The sequence below is a fragment of the Tyto alba genome, unplaced genomic scaffold (genome assembly GCF_018691265.1).
Source record: "Tyto alba isolate M040663 unplaced genomic scaffold, T.alba_DEE_v4.0 Super-Scaffold_18, whole genome shotgun sequence".
Lineage (NCBI taxonomy): Eukaryota > Metazoa > Chordata > Aves > Strigiformes > Tytonidae > Tyto > Tyto alba.
This window is the reverse complement of record NW_024881280.1, coordinates 32,168,595-32,181,379: the sequence shown is the minus strand read 5'-3', so window position 1 is coordinate 32,181,379 and position 12,785 is coordinate 32,168,595. Positions and strand designations below refer to the sequence as shown.

At 37.8% G+C, this 12,785-nt stretch overlaps 1 protein-coding gene across 4 annotated transcripts in view; it reads right to left on the bottom strand.

Annotated features, from left to right (window-relative positions):
* Positions 1-12,785, bottom strand: part of PPP4R4 (protein phosphatase 4 regulatory subunit 4) — a 72,739-nt gene that overhangs the window by 43,836 nt on the left and 16,118 nt on the right. For all 4 annotated transcript variants that reach the window (XR_004409646.2, XM_033010563.2, XM_033010566.2 and 1 more), the window contains exon 3: positions 3,824-3,926. Coding sequence is in view for 3 of the 4 variants with exons in the window: in XM_033010563.2 (XP_032866454.2) it covers positions 3,824-3,926 (103 nt within the window). In the remaining variant the exon portion in view is untranslated. The remainder of the gene's footprint in view (positions 1-3,823; positions 3,927-12,785) is intronic.

Genomic DNA, 12,785 nt, shown 5'->3' with positions numbered 1-12,785 from the left:
CCCTGGGGGAGGAGGTAGAGATATCGGGAGCAGAGCTGAGCCCGGGAAGAAGGGAGGGGTGGGGGAAGGTGTTCTCAAGATGTGGCAATGCTTCTCACTGTCCTACTCTGTTATGTGTTGTTAGTGTCTGTAATAAATGTATGTTCTTTTTTTTCTTCCCCTAACGAGTCTGCCTTTTGCTCATGATCATAAAAGGGGGATTTTCCCCCATCCCAGTCCTATCTTGAACCCCAAGCCTGGCTCTCTGTCCCTTCTCATTGCCGGAGGGGAAGGAAGAGAGAGGTGCTGCATTGTGGTTGGCTGTCAATCAGGCCTAAACCACGACACTTCCTCATCGGAGAGATGCTCCAGTCCCTTAACCCTCTTCATGGCCTTTCACTGTACTCTCTTCATTACGCCCGTGTCTCTCTTGCACTGAGAAGCCCAGAACTGGACACCGTGCTCCAGCTGTAGTAGAGTAGAAGCTGGGGTAGATGATGGAATAGAGGGGAAGGATTGCTCTCCTCGAACTGCTGGCGATATTCTGTCTAATGCAGCCTTGGGACGCTTGGCCGCAGGGGCACATTGCTGCCTCATGTTCAACTTGGTGTCAAGCAGGACCCCCTTGACCTTCTCTGCAAAGCTGCTTTTCAGCTGGGTGGCCCCCAGCATATATTGGTGCATGGAAAATTACTGAGTGCATCTACCAGATGGAACCACCTAAGACTCCTCTGCAGCAGGGCTTGCAGTTAAATATCCTACAGAAGAATATTTGCTAGTAACCATGTTGTGAACTACGTACGTATTTGTTCCTAACCTTTCAGTCAATCAGTTCATAACAAATAAGCAGAACATAACTCATTAAATTAGTTTTTCACAAATACTTGAGTGATATCCACAAACTAAGATTCTTAGAAAATATATATTTGTGGAATAGAATTATTAAGATTAATTTAAGATGTTTTAATCATTTAACAATTGTGCTGCAGAACAAATACTGATCTTTTGAGGGATAGTTGGAATAACTGTAGGATAAGGAACTCATAAATAATCTTATTGGAGACGGTTTGGCCTTGTAGTGGCAGGTGCAAAGAAAAATAAAGATAAAGAAGCTGCAAATTAGCAACAAACCAGACCAGGCCAGACTTGAAGGACAAGATGTACGTGACTACAGGACTGAGTTTGTGCAGAAGTAAGGGTCAACTGGCAAACACAGTGAAGAAGACTATGAGCCTTCATCTGAAGACCCATGACGACCACCCAAAGACTCCAACTGCCATGCGCAAGAGACATTAATGTATGCTAAATGAGTTCCTGGAAATATGATTAAAATGCAATGAATACGTATGATTAAGGTAGTATAAATGCCTGTTGATTTCACTCTCACATACACACATTAGGAGGAACTATCCCCTGTGTGTCCGGCACTGTAATAAAGAATGCCTGCTCTCTAAAACTCCAAAATTGAATCTTAGAGAGTGAATTAATCGCCACTTTCCGGTAACACAAGCAGTCTCTTCCTTAAGATTAGGAGACAGAGGGAGGATCCATTTTAAGGCCAAATCCATAGGCAGTAAGAAATACACCAAGTAATTTTTCATAGTACGTTATTTTTTTTCTGGAATTCTTTTATTAATAGAATGTTAAGGTAGCTACCTTAAAAGTAAAAAAAAAAGGCTGAAGAGATACATATCCACACAGCATTTCAACAAAAGAAGCAATTCATTTCTTCAAAACTTCAGCAAAGAAAACAATGAAAATATGAATGAGAATTTAATGGAACAAACAAGATTAATTTTCGCATGGGCCCACTTTGGCATTTAGTAATCATCTCCTCAGTAGATAGAAAATTGTATAACGTAAGCATGAGTCAGCTATCTCACCTTTGTTACTAAGATACTTTCTTACACCTGAAAATGAGAATCTGATACAGATCTAGGAAGAAAACTCACAGCAGTTACTACAGAAGACTTTTTCTTCTCATCCCTAAAGTACTTGAGATAGAGAGGACAACACAGCCAAGGAGATTCTTAATATAACTCAGACTTTTAGTTCAATGTATTTTACGTCATCAAATTCATATTTAGCTTGAGTCAGTAACTAGTTAAACTCTTTCTTTCTGAAGTGATCTGAATACTCTTCTTAAGCATTAGTTGTTTGCAACAAGAAAATAACACAGTTTGCCAACAGGAATGTTAAAAAGGGAAAGAATTTTAAACTATATGGGGAAAAAAACCCCTAAATTCTACAAAATGTCCTGGTAAAATCATGACTGAATCACACTACTGAAAATTTCAAATGTATGTCTAAAAATGTTTGGGGAAACTGAGTTTGTCCATAAAGTTATGAACACAACTCAATATTTGGAAAATAAAATTTCTACAAGAAACGCTTGTGATTGTTACCTCTTATCCCATAGAGAGCACATACATTCCAACAGCTACTAATGAACACACTGTTCCTTTACCAGGCAATTCGTATAACTTAGAACTGAGTTTATAATCAAAGTGATCAATTGCACGAGACCAGGCCACAGACTCTTCTAAATCAAAACTTTGATTTAATCACATTAAAATTGTCAATGGTATCAATAAAGGACTGACAATACACTGATCCAATGAAAAAAAAAAACCTCAGATATTTGTTGTTACCAAAAGAAACTTTCAGATATTTTGACAGCCAAAACCAATACGTTTTTCTACCCAGCTGGCAGCCTTTATAATCACTGAAACTCACTCTAACAGGCAGGCTAACCTAATCAAAGCCTTAATTCCTGTTGTAGCCTTACATAGAGCTATTAGAATTATTTAGCTTTCAAGTTATTAGGCTTTGCATTTGCGATGCAGTTTGTTCTTATTTGGCTGAAGCTGCTCCTTAAATGAACTTTTTTATTTCTTCTAGGCAAGGGGTCCTACCCAGGGCAGAATGGAAATACAGCGAAACTCCTTAAAATCACATCATCAGAGAATGGTTTGGGTTGCAAGAGACCTTTAAAGCTCATCTAGTCCAAGCCCCCTGCAATGAGCAGGGACACCTTCACCCAAATCAGGCTGCTCAGAGCCCCGTCCAGCCTGACCTTGGACGTTTCCAGGTATGGGGCACCCACAACTTCTCTGGGTAACCCGTTCCAGTGTCTCACCACCCTCACACTAAAGAATTTCTTGCTTAAATCTAGTCCGAATCTACCCTCCTTCAGTTTAAACCCATTACCCCTTGTCCTATCACTGCAGGTCCTACTAAAAAGTTGGTCCTCATCTTTCTTATAAGCCCCCTTTAAGTACTGAAAGGCTGCAATAAGGTCTCCCCAGAGCCTTCTCTTTTCCAGGTTAAACAACCCAAATATCCTTTATACAAACTTATTTGCATATAAAATTACTGTATAACATTACATGGCCAGCATGCATCTACACAGCTAACAGTGACTTACTAAAAATGTCGTGGGCGACGTGAAACTTCAGACAGCTAAACTCAAAGTATACTTTTCTGGATAGCATAACGAAAATCTTAATGTTTGGATGGAAAGAGATTGAGAACGTCTAAAAGAACCATTATGACTGGCTGATCCTCAAAACACGAGTTCTCAAAAAGCTGTCAACAACACTGGTAAGTCTTTAGAATATGTAAATACTATTAATTCTGCTCTCTTTTCCTGTTTTAACATTTCTCAAAAACTGTAATACCTGCAATACTTAGTAAATTCAGTGAGTTAATGTGGAAGATCTACTGGACATACCTCTCCTAAGAGTGAGTTTGAAATAAAAGTGGGATTTTTTTTTTTTTGCCTTTGTTAAAATACTTTCACTGGCAGAAAAAATACATTCAAACCTCATTACACATAACTTACTCTGATTTTTGGTAAAACACGACGAAGTGTTTCTGCAGGATTCTGTCGCATGAGGACTGGAAGATTTGCCACCACACTTGTTCCTTGGATATCCTGGCCAGAGCTTACAAAAATATATACATACAATACATTACTATTTATGATGGTTACAAGCTCACAGATTTCATTTGAAAAATAAAACAAAAACAACAACCCACACAACCCAGGTTATTCATATAATAAGTCGAGAGGCAATACTTTTATATAGTATCTAGTAGAAACCAGCATTTTTTAAAAATCAACCATAAAAGCTGTTATGTATCATTTCTAATATGGAATGTTCTAATTTTCACTATGGCTTTGGAAAAAAATATAAAATATTTGACAGATCTTTTCACACTGGATGACCAAGGCAGTAGTTTTGTGGGAGCTTTTATATTATAACAATAGAAATGATAAAGCGTATGAAGGGGACAAATACAAGATATAAATGAAAACTACAGTGAACTTACAACATTTTAACAGAAATCTACCATATTTTCCTTTTTGTAGGGAAAACAGTCATGTGTATAATCAGATATATATTGACAAACATGATTAGAGGATGCAAAAACTTGGTTAGATTACAGATCTTACACATTTCTCCTCACCCTGTCTCTTCTCAATGGTATCCCACAGTTGAAAAAAAGAAAAAGAAAAAAAAAAAAAAGCAGGACGGGAGAGAAACTGTAGGCAGGAATAAAGAAAAGGCATGAGATGAAAACAAAAACTACTTAAGTGAATAAACTTCTAGAACAGAATCAGAAAGGGTCTGGAGGATGCCAAAATTAAAACCAAACAACACATCCTTTTTACTGTTTAAATGAATAAAATCCATTTTGCTAAACAAATTCAGATTTGTTCCAACAGCTAAACAGCTCATTTTTAAACAAGCACACAAAACTCAACTGTAAACATCCAAGCATTTTTCTTAGTGTGACACTACAATTAAATATACAGTATGACTATACACATAATTTTAAAAGAAATTCATAGTAAAACTACTTTTTAAAACTTCCATATGCCATTCCCCATCCCACCGTCACTCCGTTTTCTTAGTGAAACATATAAGCTCGGGAAGGGGACTAGGTACACAAATTGGTCACAGGACAGTAGACTTGCAAAACCACCTTCCAGTTTTTTTCTGCCTCTGAAGTATACTAGGGAATTTACAGTTAAGATGCAAAGCCTTTCTGCAACATTTAGAGCTGAAAATATCTTCACTCATTCCATTAATGCTCTATATCATCCTCAACCTTCATGCCTTTGAGAAGATCAAATGAAATTACAGGTACAGTCAAGCGGGCCAATTTACATCTATTTTGTTAAATGTATGTAAATATGCTTTTAAAAATGAGTATATGTTTGTATAATAAGCAAGAACAAAAAGTAAAAGCTTTGTTTAAAATCAACAGACACTAAAATACCCCAAGAGAAATACTGTAATATCCTACTGGAAAGATTTTTTTTTTTTTCTTTGCACACTGTAATTTCCCAGTGAAAATATTCAAACAACAATCCGGTATCACCAACATTAACTTGATCATGTTGAGAAAACTGCAATTTCAGTGTATTTTAGAAAGAAAGTATTCTTCACTGCCCTCGCAGCGATAATTCTCTATGTTAGAATTCTGGCAGTAAGTTCTGGAAGATTAAGCAACGGCTGGAAGGCAGGAGTTCAGAAATTCAAATCCCCTTTGCAAGGAGAAGAGTCATACACACCCCAGTTGGCTTCTGCGTTAGGTTTCCATTCTGAAAACTCACCAACGACAATCTATCACTCTGCATAAGGGTCTTAACATGGGAAAACCTCTGCCTCAACAAAACCTTCCCCTTCCAGGAAGAGTAAATCTTGCTATGGCAGATATGTCTCGATTTTTGTACAAAATAACACGAAGTGCCTTTAATTCTAAAGTATGCATCTAAAGCACATACGATGGATTTAACCTAATCTTAAACTGTGCGTTTCTGCCTCTAAGATAATTATTATTTAAAACCAACTGGGAGAAATAGGACTCAATAAAGAGCAAGTTATCTCAGCATCGCTTGATGAGACGGACAGAGCCCCCGAAGCGCCCGCTTCCCTCTGCTGCCTATATGGACAGACACACAGACCAGCCCTCCGCCACGTACCTGCGCTCTAACTAAATGCCAGCTCCTGCCCACCGAAACACAGGACAAGCCTCAGCCCTACAGGCATTCAAGTTAATGCTTAGCTCCACCACTGCAAGGAGTGCCGTTGATTTCCCACCTAGTCCTATATTGGAATCTTAGGTAACTCACGTTAGAAGGGACCCAGAAGGATTATCAAGTCCAACACCCTGCTCCTCGCAGCACTGCGTAAAACCAAACCGTACGACTAAGAGGATTGTCCAGACACTCCTTGAACACTGACAGGCTTGGTGCTCTCACCACTTCCCTGGGGAGCCTGTTCCAGTGACCGACCACCCTCTTAGTGAAGAACCTTTTCCTAAGGTCCAATCTGAACCTGAATTAACATCTTCAGAAATGCTGGTGTGGTTATAGCACCTAACTCACAGGACTAATTTGGGACAAAATAAAACATTACTACCTCCCTGAGTTCCAGAACAAACAAGAAGGATCCATCACAAACTTAGTCATGGCAATGACTGCTCTAAATGGCTGCTATACACCACAAATGCCAGGAACCAGTATTTTTTTCTTTTTTAATGGACCATATACACCATAAATTTTAGAAAGATAATAACCCAAATAGAAGAGTTATCATAAATCCTATGACGAGTAACAAGTGAGAAGAAATCCGTGAACACTGTGCTGAGGTTATCACACGTTGCTGTCATCAGGGCTGCAACATTCTGACCTGCTGAGCAAAACCTGGGAATCATTCCCAGAGCAGAAACTTCACCTTTATTGTGCCCAAACATTTACAAAAATAAAGAGCGAACAAAATTACAGCTGGGGATGGAGCTCAACACAGATGTAAAAAAACTCCACTGTAATTCACAATATCGGAGTGTAAAGACAAAGATACTGATTAAAAAACCTCAGCAGGCTGAAAATAAGACAAATTTTTACATAATTTCAAGGTCAAGAGTAAAAGTCTTGACAAAGAATAAAAACAATCATAATTTCCTGTGTTTTCTGAAAATGGGTTATCTTTTTCTCTTGGTATACACCTTACTTCAGGAATACAGGAAATACTAACTCAATACTGCATATTTTTTTTTTAAATACGGTGTGTATTCCAACTGAGAAAATGTATCACTATTTTTGTAGTCTTTTAATCATCTGTTAAGACTACTATTAATGTAAAATTAAGCTGATGTGACTTTCTTAAAAAGTATCAGGAACCAATTTTCTGGCTAGTTACTATATATACCCCTCCATATTTCTAAATGTTTTCTGTAAACACAAGAATGTTGACAAGTTTTGACAGGGCAAAGCTACACCAAAGCCCTTTTTAACGCCATTCAAAACCAGGAAGAATGGATGAGAGTACGAATTTTTTAGACTGATTTTAGTATCAGCATCCTTGCAATCCTATTTGGTAAACAGGTATGAGCTCTCTCAATAAAAACACGTCTCTCATTAACATTTACATTCAGTGAAAGGACAGTATTCTGTCAGCCACTGAAAATGAACTTAATGATTGATAACTGATCTATTTACAGCTTGCAATATTTTTTCATTATTCAAAACCATTTTATTATCTAATTTAAAGCCATGAATATTAAAGCCTTTCATGTTTATAGCAGACTTCTCTGAGTATCACATACTAATTCCAACGAAGCTTTAAAGCAGGACTGAGAAATCTAGAGCTCCCAGAGTAGAAAAAGGTCACAGGGTGGATGAGGCCCACTTCTTACAATACAACTTGCAAGGAAAAGATGCGTACCTTTGTATTATCCGGCAATAATGCAAAAGATCAAGGCAATTTGGAGAAGCTATTTAATTGAAAATTTTATCCATTTTGTATCAAGATGGAAGAAATCCTATCTGCTAAAAAATGCAACCAAAGTGCAACCTTCATCCATCAGAAATGTAAAGAAAATGGAAGCATTTCCCTTTAAACCAGAAATGCTTAGTATCTGGCTTGCTGCCAATTAAGAATGTGAAGCAGGAGGCATTTCAACACCTACACAGCCTGTAATTTTCCAACTGCAGAAGATTTTTCTCCTATTTCTACCAAAGGAGCTGCACCATAGATTTCCTTTAAATCTTAAAGACTTCAGGAATACAGTGAATTATTGGTAAATGCTCAGATTTAGATATTTTTGTACTACTAAATATATTAAAATAAATGCTAAATCTTTACTTCAGAGTCACGGTAAGCTCAATGTAATGAAGGTGCTATTCCTTTATTAATAGTGCTAACTGTAGAAGAACTCAACAGAGCCCTATACTTAGAAGCAATTTAGCTCAACCTCTTTTGTGCTAGCAAAATCCACATAGATAATAACATTTTAATATCATTTAAATATTAAACTTCAGGACTCATCTTCTATCCTACAGGAGATCCCAGTGACTTTACAATGCTGGAAATCCTCAACCAGGGGAGAAAGCTGTTGTGCCTGAACACTTCTGCCCTAACATGTACTGCCTCTGCAACACCAGCTGCTCGCTGCCAGCCGCCGGGACCAGAGCTGCTCTAACTACAAGGCTCACAGAAGAGCTGGTATTTCTCAAGTGCAAGCCTAGCACTAAGCCTCTCCCTCTAGCCCCTGCCTTTAGATTTACTTGGTTTTTTTCCTATCCTCATAAAATACAGTCTACATTATAACTGAGACTGCCTTGAGACTGGCACAAATCCTCCTAGAAGCCATTTACAAACATACAAAGGACAAAACCAAAAGTGACTGGGAGTAGTCAGCCTGCATTTGTGAAGAGGAAATCATGACTGACCAACCAGCTTGACGGCCTTCTACGGCGAGATGACTGCCTTGGATGGTGGAAGCTGTTTAACTTACTTTTGTAAGGCTTTTGACATTGTCTCCCGTAACATCCTCATAGATAAACTGATGAAGTACAAGCTGGATAAATGATGTGGACTGAAAACTGGCTCTTCAAGGGTTATGATCAGTGGCAAGGCAGCCAGCTGGAAACCGGCCACGAGTGGTTTATCTCAGGAATCTACACCATACTGTTTAATGTTTTCAATAATGACCTGGATGATGGGACAGAGTGCACCCTCAGCCAGTATACAGGTGACACAAAACGGGGAGGAGGGGTTCGCGGATCAGGTGGTTGTGCCGCCTCAACAAGCTGAAGAAACAAACCAAAAGGGATCTTACAAAGTTCAACAGCGGGAAATAAAGGTCCTGCAGCTGTGGAGGAATAACCCAACCCCGTGCACCAGCACAGGCCGGGGGCCAGCCAACTGGAAAGTAGTTTGGGAGGGAAGGACCTGGAGGTCCCAGTGCACACGCAGCTGACCAGGAGCCACCAACGTGTCCCTGCGGCAAAGGCGGTTGACAGCATCCTGGGCGGCACTGGGAAGAGCAGCAGCAGCAGCTCAAGGGAGGGGATTATTCTCCTCTGTTCAGCACAAGAAACTCATGGACAGGCAGCAGTGAGTCCATCGAAGGGCCACGGAAATCATTAGAGCATCTAGCATTTGAGCAGAAGTTTAGACAACAGGAATTTTTAGATTCGAGAAGTCTTGGGGGCCTTATTTAACTGGTATAAAATTTGACATGAGGCTGTAAAGAAGGCAGATTATTCCCAGTGGTGCCCAGTGACAACACAAGAGACAACAGGGACAAATTCAATACATAGGGAATTCCAGTTAAACCTTAAAAAAAAAAGTTCTGTGTCAAAGTGCTCAAATATTGGAATGAGTTGCCCAGACAGGTGGTAGAGTCTCCATCCTTAAGACTCAAAATCCTGAGTTCACGACAAGATCCTAAATATATTGCACTGACACTGCTTTGAGCAGGAAGGTGGACTAAATGATCTCCAGAGGTCCTTCCACACCACAACTACACTATGATTCTGTGATTATATTCAGGATAGGTGTTTTCAGGTTTGCAAACTTTCAGCAAGCTCAGGGCAGACAATAAGATTTCTTATCTTTAAAATAACTAACTTCTTAAAATGGATGCTTAAAAGTTCAATTTAAGTTTAATTTTTAAAGTATTTTTAAAAACAGATTACGCAAAATAGGAACAAAAAAGCTTAAAAGGTCCCTGGGTACTCAATTAGGAACATTTGTATCTGGAAATGGAATGAAGGACTACAGCTCCTTCTACAGCATGAGGAAAGAAGATTAGTCACTGAATGTTCCACAAGCAAATATTACCACAAAGGAGTTTGAAAAAGAGGATAGATTTACATCTCTCTCTCCTTCATTTGCACTAGCCTGCAAAACATGATGACAGGAGCAGAATACAGCATTGTAAAGCTGAGGTACAGTGTTTACCCAAGCTCTAACTAAAGCACTGTGTTTATAAACTGACTTTTCTTTAACACTGTTAAACCTAGAAGTTCTGATGGACCGCCACAGGGGATTACACTGTTAACATCCCATAAGTGACATTATTTTCAGTGCAAGATTCCAAAATGTTCTGCATTGGTCTAAATCTCCATTTGCTGCAAGCAGAAGTAAAAATTTATCAACTTCAATGAGTGAAGGATTAGAATAAAATTATTAAAAATGAATAAAGTATTCAATAACTATTAGGTTTAGGAAAAAGACATTCACAAAGAACATTGTCAAAGTTTGAAAAAAGGTGCTCGGAGGTTGGGGGATCCTTGGAGACATTCAAAACTCATCTGGACAATGTCTTGAGCAACCTGATCCAACACCAAATTATATTAGACTTGGACGTTGGCCCTACTTTGAGCAGGGCATTGGACCAAATGACCTCCAGATATCCTCAACCACCTAAACTATTCTGTGACTGTGATTCGTAAATCCTAAACTTAATTTCCTCTTTGTATAAAAGCTCAGCATCTGACAGGATTTAGCCTATTCAGAATGATTCAATATCAATTCTTCCAGGATTTCTGTTCTCCTGTACAATATACTGGTTGTCAAGGCAAACTAGAAATCCAGATAAGTATTTCTGTCAATAACATAAAAGCACATGGCCCACAAGATTTCCATAGAGAATCTTCTTTACTTTTATTGTGAAGATTTTTATATAGCAATCTTTGCTGAGCAGACGGGTAGACACAGACTTAAAATTTATTAAACTGCTTCCTACATACTACTCTTAGTAAGTAAAAACTAACACTTTTCCAAGTTTTATTTTTTAATTTTGTCTCTGATTGTATAATTTCAGGGGTTTGGTAACGAAAAGGGGAAAAAGTCTAGAAAGTAGAAAAATGTCTTGAAATCACAAACATAGATGAGTGATTTTAAGACTAATTTTCATTTTCTTTCAAGATGAATACTCCTTGGATAAAATACAATCTGGTATTTTCTGTAAAAGTACAGTCCTTTATTAAGACCAGTGTAGAGCAGTAACTTTCCTTTTATTTCATGTCATGTATGCTTACATTTTACGTATACTTCTGTAAACATAAATTATATATCAGGAGTGTCGGAACATCTGTTTGACATATACTGTAATATTATAAACGAATGCAGTTCCATGGAAGGACCTGTCATTTCATTAAAATAACTTTCTTTAAGAGCCTCAGTTGAACAAAGACTGAGAAGCATGAGCTGTACAAATATTAACACAGTCCTGAAACTATATATTGCAAGAGAGACTTTATAGACCATAAGTGCTATACAGACTTGTTTGTACATTATCCTCCGGCATGTTGCAAATGACAAATAAAAATATCTGCAATCAAAATGATGTTTTATCTGATAATTTGCCCTAAGATTTGAAACTGCAAAGATATACAAGGTATTTGGGATATACTTCTAAAATCAGATATCTGATGTATCAAACTGCTTACATTTCTGGCATTGTACAGTAGCTGCTAAAAAAAGAGGCTTCTTTCTCAAAAAAAGATAGCACAAGAATTTAAAAAACATTACTCACTTAGACATACACATATACATAGTTACAGATCTATGTATCATATTAACCATTCAGTAGATCATAACTAAACTTAGGTATTAAAATACAGCACTGGGGCTCCTGAACCATATGCTGCACTTTCTTTACTGTCAAAACACCTTTTGAAGACCACAGTTAGCTGGGCACCATATGTAAAAACCTCCAAACTAATTAAAATTGCCCTAGAACCTAATGGCCTTTTTCTACATGTACTAATACACTGTAACATTTATGTATGCAAGCCTTCATACATATGAAATTTATTACAGTATGTAAGATTCTAGAATAGGGATATAAACCAGACTGTAACAAAGACCAAGACTGTGATGGGGCCAAAGAACAATTAAACAGCTTTGTCCTTTAACCCTTTTCTCCCTCCCTCTGTTACCTGTCTAGCTGGAGCAAATAAAGAGAAGAAACTTTATTTTCAGGCTTCTGTAATTTTACTAAGATAGAATAAAATGAATCTGAAAATGTAACAACTGATTAAAATCCATTTTCGAGAAGTCAGAAGCCCTGATAATATCACAGCATGAACATCTCCTTGCAACTGACAGTGTAATGCTTTTCTATTAAAATCTCATTTGCAAAACCACCTTATCATCCTGATCTTCTACCCCAGATATATGTGCTCATGGCAAATTTACAGCACATCTGAATAAAATCTACATGATTTATACATTTAAAGAGAATAAATTAGTCTGATCTTAGTACGTATCTGAACATGCACCATTAAACATGTAATTTCTAGCGCAATTAAAGTAAGAATGGAAAACCCTGATTAAGCTGCACAGTAGTTTTTTATTCGTAATAACCTTGTTTACCAGGATCAGTTTGGTCAACTGAAGTTTCTCATTTCCGTTTGTTTGATGAACAAATGTCAAAGAGAAAAAGGATTTATAATTCATACAGATACTCCTTTCTGTTCCTGAGCCAAAACAAATGTA